Genomic DNA, 14,360 nt, shown 5'->3' with positions numbered 1-14,360 from the left:
GATAGAATCTGTCGCGTCGAGCGCACACACGATCCTACGAACTCATACTCCTGTTCCCCAGGAGGTCTGAACACCACCGCTTTCCTACGACAATCAATCATAGCAAAACTGAAGGATAACCAATCCATCCCTAGTATAACATCAAAACCAAACATATCGTACACTACCAGGTTTATCGGTAGCGGCCTTCCCTGAATTATCACTTGACAGTTCCCTAACATCTTCCTGCAGATCACTACACTCCCAGACGGTGTAGCCACAACCAACCCTTCATCCATCGCTTGGGTTTCAACCCCACACAATTTCACAAAGTTTGCAGATATAAAGGAGTGAGTTACTCCTGAATCAAATAAGACAATAGCTTTATTTGAAAGTAGTAACATGGTACCTGTCACCATGTTGCCAGTATGCTCTGCATCGACTGAAGTAAGTGAGTACCCAACACAACTCCCGAGTAAAGTGTGGGCGCACATGGTCAACTGGTGAAGCTCTCTTTAGCAACAATATCGTGCTTATAACAACTAGGTCCACTGGGTTCTTAGAGCATATCATGCAATATAAGTAATTGAAAATGTACTTTAAACTTATTTCACATAAAATATGTCATTTTTATAGATCCCGGTCTCACGCCATTTAATACAAACTCAAGCCTCGCCCCTCTATTACAACTTGGCTCTCGGCCTCTGAATAAAACTCATCATTTTATAAACCATGGCCTTATGCCGTTTAATACAAACTCGAGCCTCGGCTGTGATGACCCAAAAATATATATACGATTAAAACATAATAATAATAATAATAATAATAATAATAATAATAATAATAATAATGGTCATTAAGTTAATATCAATGCAGAAGTACTTTCTGTAGGATCCTTGATTCCATATTTGATGCCTAAGAAAGACTTTGTCTTAGCGAGTGCTCAGAAACCATTGCAGCTCAGTCACTCCTTGGAGGTTGGTCTGGTCAAAATGGAATTTCATAGGAACAAGATAAACATTGTTTGTACACGTAAATAAGTACATATACATAAAATATTGTTTTGATAGACATAATTTGTAAAAATACAGGATAAAATACTAATAATAGTATAGGTATCCTACGATGGACCCACAAGACTGTGTGGGCCCATATGAGTCCTAAAGTTGTGTATGACTTATAAAACCGTATGAGAACTATTGGAATTACATAAGACCCATTTGGGTCTCGAAGTTGCGTAAGACCCACAAAATCATGTGGGGCCCATATGAGTTCTGAAGTCGTGTGGAGTCTACATGAGTCCTGAAACTATGTAGGACTCATAAAACCGTGTGAGGACTATTGGAGTTACGTAGAACCCACTTGGGTCTCGAAATTGTGTGGGGTTCACAAGATCATGTGGGGCTCACATGAGTTTTCAAATTTTGAATTTAATTTTAAAAAAAAAATACTAAAACATGGCTTAAAAATAATAATAATAATAATAATAATAATAATAATAATAATAATGATTTAAAAAAATTAAAAAATTAAAAAAATAAAATAATAAAATAATTAAGAATTAATTAAATGGGAGTGGTGGCAAGCACTCTCACATGGCCTCCATCCCTATCTCATACTCAATTCATACCTAACCCATCCCTTGCCCATTCTTTAATTTTTTAAAAAAATTATAATTTCACCTCTCTCCCCATACTTTTACAAATTTCATTTCTTCTTCAAAAGTTTCCTATAAATAGGAAGCTCTCAACTTTCATTTTTCACACAAATTTTCAAAGGAAGAGAAGGATTAGTGAGTGAAAGAATTAGTGGTGGAGAGAATTTTTGAATAAGTTCTCACTCACCCACTCTTTCCAATCTCATTTTTTAGAGATATTCATTATATTCGTAGCACAAAGTAAAAGAAGAGATAAGTAAATTTGATTATGCTAGATTTTTTATTTAAAATTTATACCCGAATTTTTGTAAGTAAATTTCGATTATGTTAGTTAGTTTCATAAAATTTCCCTAAGTTTATTTTTACGCATATTCAATTATATCAGTTTATTTTTAATATACTTGCAATTATTTTTGGGTTAAGAAATGTTCTAATCCACTCAGGTAATTTTTAGCATTTCTTTCTATTCAAAAATAAATAAATAAATATTTTTAACACAAAAATTGTGTGGTATGAGTTTATTTCTACGTTGCATGTTTCATGTAAATATGAGATTTTCATGATATTATTTTAAATTGCATATATTATAATAAGATGATTTTAAAACCCCTTATGGCAACAAAAGTTCAAAGTTACAGATGTTTGGTACCGCAGCTTAAAGTTTAAAAGACTCAGAGTGTACCCACACTGTTTACAGAGTGGCTATTTAGCTAAGTCCAGTCTTCAGACCGCACAACCCAGTCATAGAGGTAAACATGACTTACGATTAACAGGCCTAAGGGTGATTTTTACAGTATCTTTATATACATATTTAATTACATGTACAGAGTTATTGATGATTTGAAGGTAAAGTATAAGTATATATGAACTGGGTCATTCTTGTGCCTAAATAATGATCTAAAGGAAACGTATAAGGAAAAGTATATATATGTATATAATTAAAAGTTATAATTACAGTTTTTAAAATTAAAAGTTTAATTTAACAGTTATAGTATATGTTTATAAAATTTTACTGTTATAGTTGATGGCAAAAGTTTTTATGCAGAAAATTTTAAATTTACATTTATTTTAAAAGCATTTTAAAGTTATAGCATTAAATATTACTTTACGAAATTAAAATATTTTGAAAACTTATTTTAGCCACACACTAATAATAATTTTATTTACATAATAAGTGTCGTCACACCCCTAATTATTATTTTACATTTCAGATCATTTTGATGAGCATACCAGAAATATGGAGTAACAAGTGCATGGGTGGGAGTAGAAAGAGTAGAGTAGAATAAAAAAATTAGCATAATATAATTTAGAATATGTTTGTTTATTTTAGAATTTTGCATTTTAATAGTTGAGACATATATTTGTAATAAAGCTAATTAGCGCTCTAGCAATAAAAATGATTTAGATTTATTCGCATCCGCTGAAAAAGTTATATGTAGGAACCCATTCGGGTTCGGGTCCTTACATTGGCCCTCTCATAAAATCCCTACATTTCCCAAACAATTCCAGTATGTTTCGCAAACTTCTGGTATTTCCATAACTCAAAATAATAATTGTCTGCCACACAATTTTCCCTATTTAAAACATAGCCTGTAAGCAAGCAATAAAAGCACTGGATAAATGGTTTGTAGGATCAAACCGAGCTTTCCACCGTTCATTTCTACTCAAAATATCATATCATATATCCTAGGTTTGAAAACAAGTCTTTTGAACGGTTAGTTTTAAAAAGACTAACTGAAAACATAATTATACTTACTCCATAAACATTTCCATCGGTTCAAAATCACTAAAACACTGCATTAACATAATCCCCTTACCTGTTTTCTGAAAAAGAATCTGAAACGAACGAAAAATCGAAAACCCTAGCTTTTCGAACTAGTAAAACTACGAGATTATATGAACCAGAAGGATAAAGAGTGATCCGAGAGCACATGAGAGTCCGTGGGAACCTTTTAGCGAAGAAAACCAAAAACCCTAGCAAAGCTCAAAAGATAAGTTTTTGAGATTTCCTAAAAAAATGTGCTCACTTCTATTTATACGTGGGAAGCCTAGGAGGAAATCGGCACCGGTTTCCCCTGCTCCCACAAAACCGTCGCCGATTTTGTGGTTGACTAGCCTAGTTGACCCAAAATCGTGGCCAATTTTCTTCCAGCCTAGAAAACCGTCGCGAGTTTTGGCCCTAACTTCCCTAATTCCTTCCTTTTATTTTATCTTCTTTTATTTCTCCATTTTATATTCATTTTCCTTTATTTATTTTTTTTGGGTTCGGGTTCCTACATAGCCCCTTTTACATAAATTACATATATGCATCAAAAGCCTTCCTTATTGGACTAATTGACATATTTAACCCCCATGACGGGTTGTGTGGTCCGTAAACTGAACTTAACATCTGTTCGGCCGACCAATGCTAAGTCAAAATATCCTATCTAAAGTACAATTTGCCTACCTCAACCTGGTCCAAACTCTAGGAGGGGACGACCCAACTCAGGCCAAACTGACTATCACTGGCTCACACTTCCACTACAGTGTGGCTGCACTGATCCTTATCACTAGCTGCGGTGCCGAGCTTCTATAACATCTAGTCCCTCATGGTTCATACCATATATAGAAATTTACATAAATAAAAGTAGTAACATGATCTCATTTTCGCAACTTGGTATAAAATCATCATATTCACAAATTGGTATAAAATCGTTATTTCATAAATCCGTATCAAACCGTATTTTCATAACTCAGTATCAAACTGTCTTTTTGTAACTCGGTATCAAATTGTCTTTTTCACAATTTCACAATATTCTCAATATTTCCAGAGATCAGTATAAAATCACAACTTTCACTGTAATGCCCCGAACCCACCACGTGGGGTCCGAAGTGTTATGAGACCAACACACGTCTCTAATACCATTCACGCAGCAGGAATAATAAAATGACCTCAACAAAATATACCAGAATTCTATATTTGCACATACAGATCCATAATAATTACAACCTAATTCTTCATATTACAAAACCTGAATAAAGTATGTATATATATCATAAAACTAAAAACATAACTATTCTGTGACCACTCACAAAACTACCCCGCCCTGGAGCTATCTAATCTCGATCACCTGGATAACCTGAAAAGATTTAATCAACAACGGGGTGAGACACCTCTCAGTAAGGAAGAAATAATTTATAACAGTGTGTGGCTGAAGTGTTTAATATATAATTAACATATCCATGCAAACGCGTTCACAATCCACCAGTAGCCAAAATATCACGCCCATAATCACACCATGGTCAACGTCTTTGTCATCCAATCACATGCCCATATATATAAATATTTTACTGATAATTCCTGAGAATAAGGAAGTCTACCTGCCCATACAAATAGATTCCCTCTGCTCTAGTGCTAACACCAGGGTACTCGCCTTTCTCAGTAAGCCATCGAGTTACGTATCCAGGTAAAGTCACCGAGAATAGGGAAGGTCACCTACCCATACAAGTGGTTTCCCTCTACTCTGGTATCCACAAATAATTACTAGAGTACTCGCCTTTCTCAGCAAACCCTAGGGTGGAGTAATCTGTTTTACCATAAATACTTAATTAGTTAAAGTCTCACGCAACCTACCATATTCGTTTCACAGAACTTTACACATATATGCATATCACAATCAATCCACACAGGATAATCATATAGTCTTCAATCATACCCACATAGGGTCTACACCCACACAATATGAATCGCCCACACAGGACTCTAACACACACATCATACACGTCCACACAGGACTGTCAATTACGACATACCTGTCCACACAGGACTGGTCCACACGGGACTAACTGATCACACATATTACACGGCCCACACTGGACAAACCAATCACACAGCATATATGTCCACACAGGACTGGTCCACATAGGACAACCCAATCATACAACATATATGTCCACACAGGACTAATCAAACCATATTGGTTACGAAATAAACACCTCGTTCATGGTAAATAGGTAAACAACCTCCTCATATCACTACCAATGTTTACCTCCCAGTATAAACGCCCATATAACGACCTCCTCATACCACTACCAACGTTATATGACGGTTATACCAAGTACAATATAACGACCTCCTCATACCACTGCCAACGTTATATCGGAATTTACATGAACCACAACACAAGTCCACAGTAAACTAATCATTCAACACATCCACAGTTCTACCACAGTATACACAACATCAATATCCGCAAACAACCAGTAAGTTCAACCAAGCATAAAATTACAACCAAACAATATTTGCAGCCTCAATGGTTCATCAAATCCACAATGCTCACAATCATTTAATTAAGAAAAATGGTTTCAACCACATGATTTTTCCCAATATAATATAAATATTTTAAAACAGTATTTTTAATACTAGCATGGTTCAGAAAAATTATACCTAAATATGAAGAGATTGTACCCAAAATTAGTCGTTTAAAATTATTAAAAAGTTATTATAAAATATTTCCCCTTACCTGCTCCTCGGGATTTGACCTAAAATCAACAAAACGAGATCTTGTATTCCAAAAATTCCAAATTCCTCAAATTTTAGTAAAACACCCTTTTAATACTTTCTAGGCTCTAAATGCCTCAAAATAATAATAATACCTTAAATTATTTCACTTACCCTAATTTTGGGATGTTTCCCAAACTTCTCAAATCGAAAATCCGCTCCACCTATATTGCAGAGAATCTTCCTAGGAGTCTCGTGGTAACTTCCAATTGTCGAACCGAGCTAAATCCGGCCCGAAATCAAAGAGAGAAGGTAGTAGGGCCGAAATTCTAGTGAGAGAGAGAGAGGATTCATGCAAAGGATTTCGTGCTAAAATGAAAGAATTCGCTATTTATAGTTAGGAATTCGTCAACGAGTCCTAGCACACAGTTCAGCGACAAAAGAGCAAACTCGTCAACAAATTTTAGTCATGTGAAAACTCCTTTCGGTGATTCCTCGTCAATGAGACATATGCCATCGTTGATGAGCCAAGACAAAACGCTCGTCGACGAGACCAGTTGGTTCATCGATGATTGCTCGCTGTCGCCTTTTAAAAATTTCTTTTTCCTTCCCTTTTCTCTTCTTTTATTATTTTTATTAATTAAATTTTTCAGGACGTTACATTCACTATATAATACCATGAAAATCCAACAAGTTTAACTATGCAATAATAAAAAATCATTCTTATGCCACATAAGTTGAATATTAAATCATAATATAATAAACTATCCAGAGAAAATATAATTTATTGAAAACAAAGGTATGATCATCTCCATGATTTAATTCAACTCAAAATACATGTATTACAGGGAAAAGGAGATGATCACCATACTCGCTTTAGTTTTCCCCAAATACGTATAATATACAAAACCATTATTTTCATATGTCTGATTCATTCAGAAAATCATATACAGTATTCTTATATCCATATTGTTGACCTTATAGGTCACACCCAGTTTTGATAATGACAAATACTCAGGTATTTGATGACTTTCAAGTGTTTGTGCAGGTTCGTTTTAACATATTAAGTAATGGCACATGAAAGTAAAACATGAAGACGTTGAGGATTCTCTCTCATTTTGTAAATTCAATTAATGTAATATGGGTCTATAATAGTAACTAGGTATATGGTCTATAGCAATCTCTGCATGTCATGCATGTAGGTTTTTGTAAGCTCAACATGACCATAAACTGACCTTAGGGTATTGAATGTCATTAGGGCAAGTCGACCGACACCAAATTTTTTCAGTATCTTCAAAAAGACCTAAAAATGACTCTAGGACACTCACTCATGCACATATATGTATGGTTAAATGAATAGGGTGATTATATAATTAAATAGAACCGAAATGTACTTAAGTTGCATATTCGGTCGACTGTACTGTTCACGTACAAAACCTCCCGGTCGACCGAACTTACCTAGTTCATTTATACTTGGTCGATCGAACTCCCTAGGAGTCAATATAATTGACCTTCTGGTCAACCATGACCAAAAAGAATAACAGCGCCCTAGTTGACCGAGTTCCCACGTGTGAGAACTCAACGGTCTGGTCGACCGATCGAGATAGTTCAAAAAGTTCCCGGTCAACCGAACTGCGCTAAAAGGGAAAAATCGCCCTGAACCTCCATGTTCGGTTAACCGAACTTGTAGTTCAAATTGTTTCCGATCAACCGAACTTCAAGCAACTCGGTCAACAAAAATTCCTTCGGTCGACTGGTGCTCTCGGGTTGCCCCAAATATTTTACCACGGTTAATATTTTTAAAAGGGGTCAATTGGGTTAAAATGATTTAAAACAATATTAATAATTGATAAAAATACTGTTATATTTCCAGGCGTGGCCTGAGGGGGCAGTAATCCAACCCGGTAAGGATTGTGTAAAGGTTGGGGTCAACCCTGTGAATTTGACCTAAGGCCTTCTCTGCCCCGCAAGGAGAATTTGTAAAAGTTGAGGTCAGTTCTGTGCTAAATGACCTGATTGTTTAGGTGCCACTTTACCTGTTAAGTGAGCCTTTAGTGGAATCCTCGAGCTTGCGAGCTAGAGGTGAAAACATAGGCACAGTTGGCCGAACCCTGATAACATATCGTGTGTGCATTTTATATTTTCGTAATTTATGTGTCGCATGTGTATGTTATATTGTGAATGTCACACATGATTTAATATTCGAACGTTATATTTATCTGCGCATTTAGAACTGTATAGACAGACCCTAAGTTGCGAATATACTGCTGTTAGATTAGTTAAACTTATGAATAAATTTTAAAGTTCCAATTCACCCCCCCCCCTTCTTGGGAATACAACAAAGCTAACACATATACTTCAGTTTTATCGGTTCACATTTCAAAATAACTGACATAATCTAATTCCCGTACCTGTACTTAACTTTAACCGGTTGGATTTTGAAATAACAACTAACATAATATCCCTAGGATCATAAACTCTAGTTTAATCGATTGAATTTTGAAAACAAGCTGATATAATTTATTCCCCTTACCTATTCCCAAAGATATGTCTACCATGTTTTTGAAACGGTGCCTGCAGCATTTGGAAGACGAACTTCCCAAGCTTCCTTAAACCTCGCCGCAGAGAGAGAAGCCAGCAAGTTGAGAAGAGAGAGACGATCAAAGAGCGAGGTAGGACTCGAGAGTGGGAGAGAGAGCTTGGGAGAGCGGACGGATTAGAACGAGAGCTTTGACTTGTTCAATAAGCCTCCCCAAAATATTTAGATATATAAATATTATAACAAGATATTTGTATAAAGATATTTATATATATATATATATATATATATATCATAAGAAGATATTTGTATATATATACTTTAGCTTGTCCAAGAAGCCTTCCTAAGATATTTAGATATATAAATATTATAACATATATTTGTATAAAAATATTTGCATATATATATATATATATATATATAATTTTATTATATCAATATATCATTTTATTATATCATATTATTTACTCAATATTCATTATTAATTAATTAATTAATTACCATTAATTTTTTTTTCGGGTTTCTACATATGTGCACAATTTCCCTTTTATAAAGGGAAAGATAAGGGGTCCCTTTTAATTGTAAAAAAATATTTTTATTTTTTATTTTTAGTTTTTAAAAAAAATATAAAATTTTTAATCTTTTCTTAAGAAAAATCTATGATTAGACCTAACAAATTCATTTGGATCAAGAATTTAGCTTGAAAAAAAAAAAGTAAAACAACAATCAAACCCTTTTTTCCTCCTATTTTCTTTATTTAGTAAATATTGTTAAAAATAGAAATTTATTTTAATATAACTAAAATTTTAAAAAATTAAATAGCAACTATATACAAAATTAAAATTTTATTTAAAAAATTAATATATTTTTTATTTTCTAGTTCTTCAAATTTTTTAAAATATTTTTCAAGTTTTAAAGAGAACTATAAGAAAAATGTTACAATAATAAATTTTGTGGCTCATTATTTAATTGTATATGCTAAAAATAATCTAATTAACCCAACATAGAACATTAATAAGAGTGACAACAAGAATTTTGAAAAACTACAATAATTAAAAATCCATTTTTTTATTTTTAAAAATAATGAAAAAATCACAAAAAACAGAATGAACAGCTATAAATTCCACTTATCTTCGAATATACAGAACCATATTTTTGTAGAATTAATTAAATATACAACAAAAAATACAAACAAACTGAATTCCAAAAAATAAAAAAGAATTTGAACTATTTCTCTGTTTCTTTTTTCTTGAAACAAAAACTTTCGAGGATAATAATTAATTAACCCCAATTTCAAGTTCTCACTTCTCAACACAACAAAGATTCGAGAAACAAGTCATCCCTGGGCTCTTCCTTGGCTCTGGAAATGAACACACTGCTGTCACTCTGCTGCGGGAATTGATTCATGTAAGCTCCCATTCCCCCGGGATTCCCAAATCCCGAGAATCCGAAACTTCCCGGTGAAGATCCCGGCAGCATTTCCAGGGTAAAGGGTGCTTGCACCTCCGGCGCCGGCACCCTCAGGTCGCTTCCGCGGAAAGGGTTCGCAGCGCTCGCGATGCTGGTCTGCGGCCTTATTGCGGCGTGTGGGGCAGTGATTTTGGCGGCGGCCGCAGCAGCGTCGGGCAGAGGACGGCTGATGGAGTGGCCGCCGCTACCGCGCGCCGCCGGGACGTCGTGGGTGTGCTTCCCCTCGTACGTGGTGATCACCGCCCGGAGATCGTGGGACGCCCGCTCCACGTGCTTCCTCACCGGGCACCCTGGGTGCGTGCACTTGTAGTAGCTCCTGCAGCGAGAAATGAAGACAGAATTAGAAAACATATTTCAAATATTTTGAGAGATTAATTACCCCTTTAGGAGCTTAATTGAATTCTGATCTTGATTTAAATCATACAGATTGAACAAATTACAGTGTAAAAGAATGCTAAATTAATTAATTTTCATCTCATATTCTCTTCTTTTTCCTTTTTTTTTTTCTCAGGAAAAGGAAAGGGAAATGGAATTCTACCTTGGATTTGGGTTTCCCTTCACCACTTTCTGCCCATATTTCCTCCACCGATAGCCATCGTCGAGAATATCAATATCGCTCGTTGTTTGAACGACGACTCTGGGTTCTCTCACTGTCCTGCTCCCTGGAAGTGCAGAGATACATTCATTCTCGCTCTCTTTTTTCCTGGGAAAAATTGAAAAAAGTTCGATCAGATCAAAAGTGAAAAACCCACTTCCCAGAAAATTTAATTGTTTGGAAAATTTAAGAAATTTACCATCTTTTGGCCTCGGGTTCTTCATCATCGACGTCGTCTCCTCCTCCGGACTTGCTCTTCTGAGAACTGCGATCAAAATCGTCGTCTCCTATGGAGATGGAGGAATTCTCCGGAGTCGCGACGGAATTTTCCATTTGTGCAGTGAGTGATTGATCTGGTATTTCAGAAGCGGAGAGATTAGAGAACTGAGCTGGTTGATGAGAAAAAGCGGATGAAGATGATGATGATGATCTTCTGGTAGACTGAGGTTTGGGATGGTTATGGCTACCCTTGTAAACAATCTCAGTGATCTGCCCATCGATAGACCTCTCCACTTTCTTCTTAGTTGGGCAATTGGGGAACGTGCACTTGTAGTAGCTCCTCGGATTCTCGCTTCCCTTCACTTGCTTCTGCCCATACTTCCTCCAATTGTACCCGTCCTCTGACCTTCTCTGTTCCTTCACAAACTGAGATGGCTGGTGCTGATAGCTACTTTTGTAATCCGGTTGTGACGATGCGAACTCGGGTTTCACCATGTTCTTTTCATAATTGGGAGACTCTTGGAAGCTCCACGCTTGCTGCTGTTCTGATCTTGAGGCTTGTTCCTGAGAATTTGAACACTGTTAGATGAGGATTGTTCGAGAGAAGGAAAACAGGGGAGAACAGATGAACTGTGAAATTAATCATATTGAAGAAAACATGTATACCGTGATGACCCTGGACGCTGAAGATTGGAAGTCCGTAGTTGATGCTGGGGGCGGCTTCGATTGAGCTTGGAAAGAGAAATCCGAGTAGTTCTTGTGTTCTTGCTTCACACCCTGCTGGCTAGTGGTGTCGGAGTTGTAGGTTTTCCAATTGAAACCTGGAAATGTTCCAGTAGTTGGGGACGGCAGAATCTGCAATAAAAAGAAATTTGTGTTAATCCAAACAAGATATTAACTAAGAATTTCTTTTTTGGCCTTTTGGGTTTAGTCTGATTCTTTATTTGGATCGAAGAAATGGGATAAAGATAAAAACTTCCCAACTGAAACCCCGGTTTTTTTTCTGTTGCTGGGTTCCCGGGAAAATCAGGAAAGAAGCTCCCACTAAAACGCTAAGCTATGCTCTTAATTTACTTCAGAGATAGTTTTCAGTTTCGGGAGTTCACCTTTCCTATACTTTCTCGGAAACCAAACAGAGCCTAAAAACGGAAACCCGAAGGGGCCAAAAGACAGATTAATCAAGTTATGTACAGAGTTTGAGCTTTGGGAACTCACGTTGGAAGTGGAGAGAAGAACAGGGGAGTCCAAGAGCTCGGCGGGGCTCAAGCCGGCAGGAATAGCGATATAAGACGACGGAGAGATCGACGGCGGGGAGATGGGCAGAGACGGCGGCGGAATCGACTTGAATTTAGGGACCCCCCTGCTGGCAGAGAAGGCGGGGTTGTCGTCGGCGGCGGTGAGGAGATCGGAGAAGGAGGTGGTCATGAAGGAGAAAGGTGAGTTCGCCGACGTCTCCAAGCTGCCGGTGGAAGAAGCCATCAATTGAGAAAGAGAAAATGAAAAGAAAGGAAGAGAAGGGGTGATCAGATATAAAGAGGGAGAAGAAGAAAGAGGAAGGGAAGATGGAAATGGTTGCGTATGAAACAGGAAGAGGAAGGTACCTTCTGAGAAGGTGGAGAGATGTTTGACGGAGAGGAAACAAATTAGAAATACAGAATTTGGAGGCATGCGGGTGGAGGGTGGTCAAACCTCGTGGCTTTGACTGGCGGCCATGGCCATGATCCACTGTGGGTGCGGAGGCGGCTGCAGCGCGGATATTGCAAGAATTTTAAATTTTGATTTTCCTTTTTTGAAAGGTTAAAATTTTGATTTTCTTGCATTAATATTACTTTTGGTTATTATTATTATTATTTTAAATGATGACTTTAATATTCAAATTTTAAAAATAACAGCACTGAACATTGTCTTTTAACGTTAGAAATTAATTTTATTAATTAATGAGAAATAGTTTTGGATGAATTAAATCAAATTTAGTAGGTAAAGTGAGAAATGCTTAAAATATAAAAATATATTTAAATTAGCGTGGATTAGTATATTTATTTTTAAAGAGCGATGTTATACATTACGGGTCTATAATTATTATACTTCTATAGTAAGATGATAGAGAAGGATACCAACCCTTAAGAGCTTTTCTTTAGTTTTCTTCTTCGTTTTTTTTGTTAAGAGGGCTCATCTGATGTTAAGTATTTTTCTTTTTTTAATATGAAGCAAAATGTTATGATATTATGCACTTATTATTACTATTATTGTTATTTTTTTATAATGCGGAAACTCCTACCACCGTCATGCATCATTGGACATCATGGTGCCGCACCAATCTCGGGGAATGTTCACCCTCCAAACACTATCTCTAACATTTTTTTTTCACCAATAACGTGCAATCTCATGATTTGCTAGAATTAATCAACTTTTTCACATTTGATACTGCAATGAAATAGTATGAGATTGTGAACTTTTTAAGTATTAACAGTACTGCGGCAAAATAAAAAGGAAAGAAGCGTACCATTACGATCAAAAGTTGTATACAATTTTACTCAAAGTCACTATTTCTACACATTATGTTTAAAACTTTTAAAGTCTATTTAGTTATGAAAAATAATTTTTATTTTTAATTTTAGTTTTTCAAATTACTAGAAAAATGCAACTTTTAAGATTCATACTAGAAAGCAATAAAAATAAAAATAAAAATAAAACGCCTGTTTAGTTATAAAAAGTAATTTTTATTTTCAATTTATAGTTTTTTTAAATAATTAAAAAATTTTAACTATTCAAAAATTATATAAGAAAATGGAAATTTTAAAGACCATATAAAAAATTATTTTTTATAATTTTTATGCCAATTTAAAAATTTTAAAAATATGTGGCATTTTTTAATTATTTTTAAATTTAAGAATACAAATAAAATCATTTTTTAGAAGTGAACTATCAAGCCCGCTCATAGACTCCTCCAGTGCTAACAAGTGGCATTAGTGCCTGATTCATCATCATTCTCCCTAGTGTGTCGTGCCGGAGGAGACCCCGATGCATTACCAAAAGAGATCTCGATGTGTGAGGGGAGATTATTGGATTATCTCACGTCGATTGTAGAAGGAACTGGTGGTCAGTTATTAAGTATGAGAGAAAGTCTCACCCCTTAAACTAAATTTTAGGGTTAAGAAGACCAAATACCACTCAACACCGGCATCAGAGTCAGGTTGAAAAAATTTTTCATTATTTTTCAAATTTTATATAACTATTCCAAAAATTGGAAATTAAACTAACCAATCTATAGTAATAATTATTAAAAAATAAACATAAAAAATAAACACTATTTTTTTCCAATTAAATAGGCTCTTAAATTTTTCCAAATAGCACTTCATAGCAAGGGATTGCAACCGAAAAAAAAAAATCAGAGTTTCCCATTTGTGGGCCGAGTTGGGCT

General features: G+C 35.5%; 1 protein-coding gene across 1 annotated transcript; it reads right to left on the bottom strand.

Annotated features, from left to right (window-relative positions):
* Positions 1 to 9,759: 9,759 nt before the first annotated feature.
* On the bottom strand, positions 9,760 to 12,562 carry LOC131147577 (WRKY transcription factor WRKY24-like). Its single transcript, XM_058097067.1, has 5 exons — positions 12,155 to 12,562; positions 11,606 to 11,794; positions 10,920 to 11,503; positions 10,664 to 10,828; positions 9,760 to 10,441 (listed from the first exon to the last, which is right to left on the bottom strand). Exons 1-5 carry the CDS (start codon positions 12,416 to 12,418, stop codon positions 9,964 to 9,966), a joined length of 1,680 nt encoding a protein of 559 aa, XP_057953050.1. The 5' UTR covers positions 12,419 to 12,562; the 3' UTR covers positions 9,760 to 9,963.
* Positions 12,563 to 14,360: the final 1,798 nt, after the last annotated feature.

The sequence above is a fragment of the Malania oleifera genome, chromosome 2 (genome assembly GCF_029873635.1).
Source record: "Malania oleifera isolate guangnan ecotype guangnan chromosome 2, ASM2987363v1, whole genome shotgun sequence".
In the NCBI taxonomy this organism is placed as follows: domain Eukaryota; kingdom Viridiplantae; phylum Streptophyta; class Magnoliopsida; order Santalales; family Ximeniaceae; genus Malania; species Malania oleifera.
Note: the sequence above shows the minus strand (reverse complement) of the source record. Positions and strands in the feature narration are given on the sequence as shown.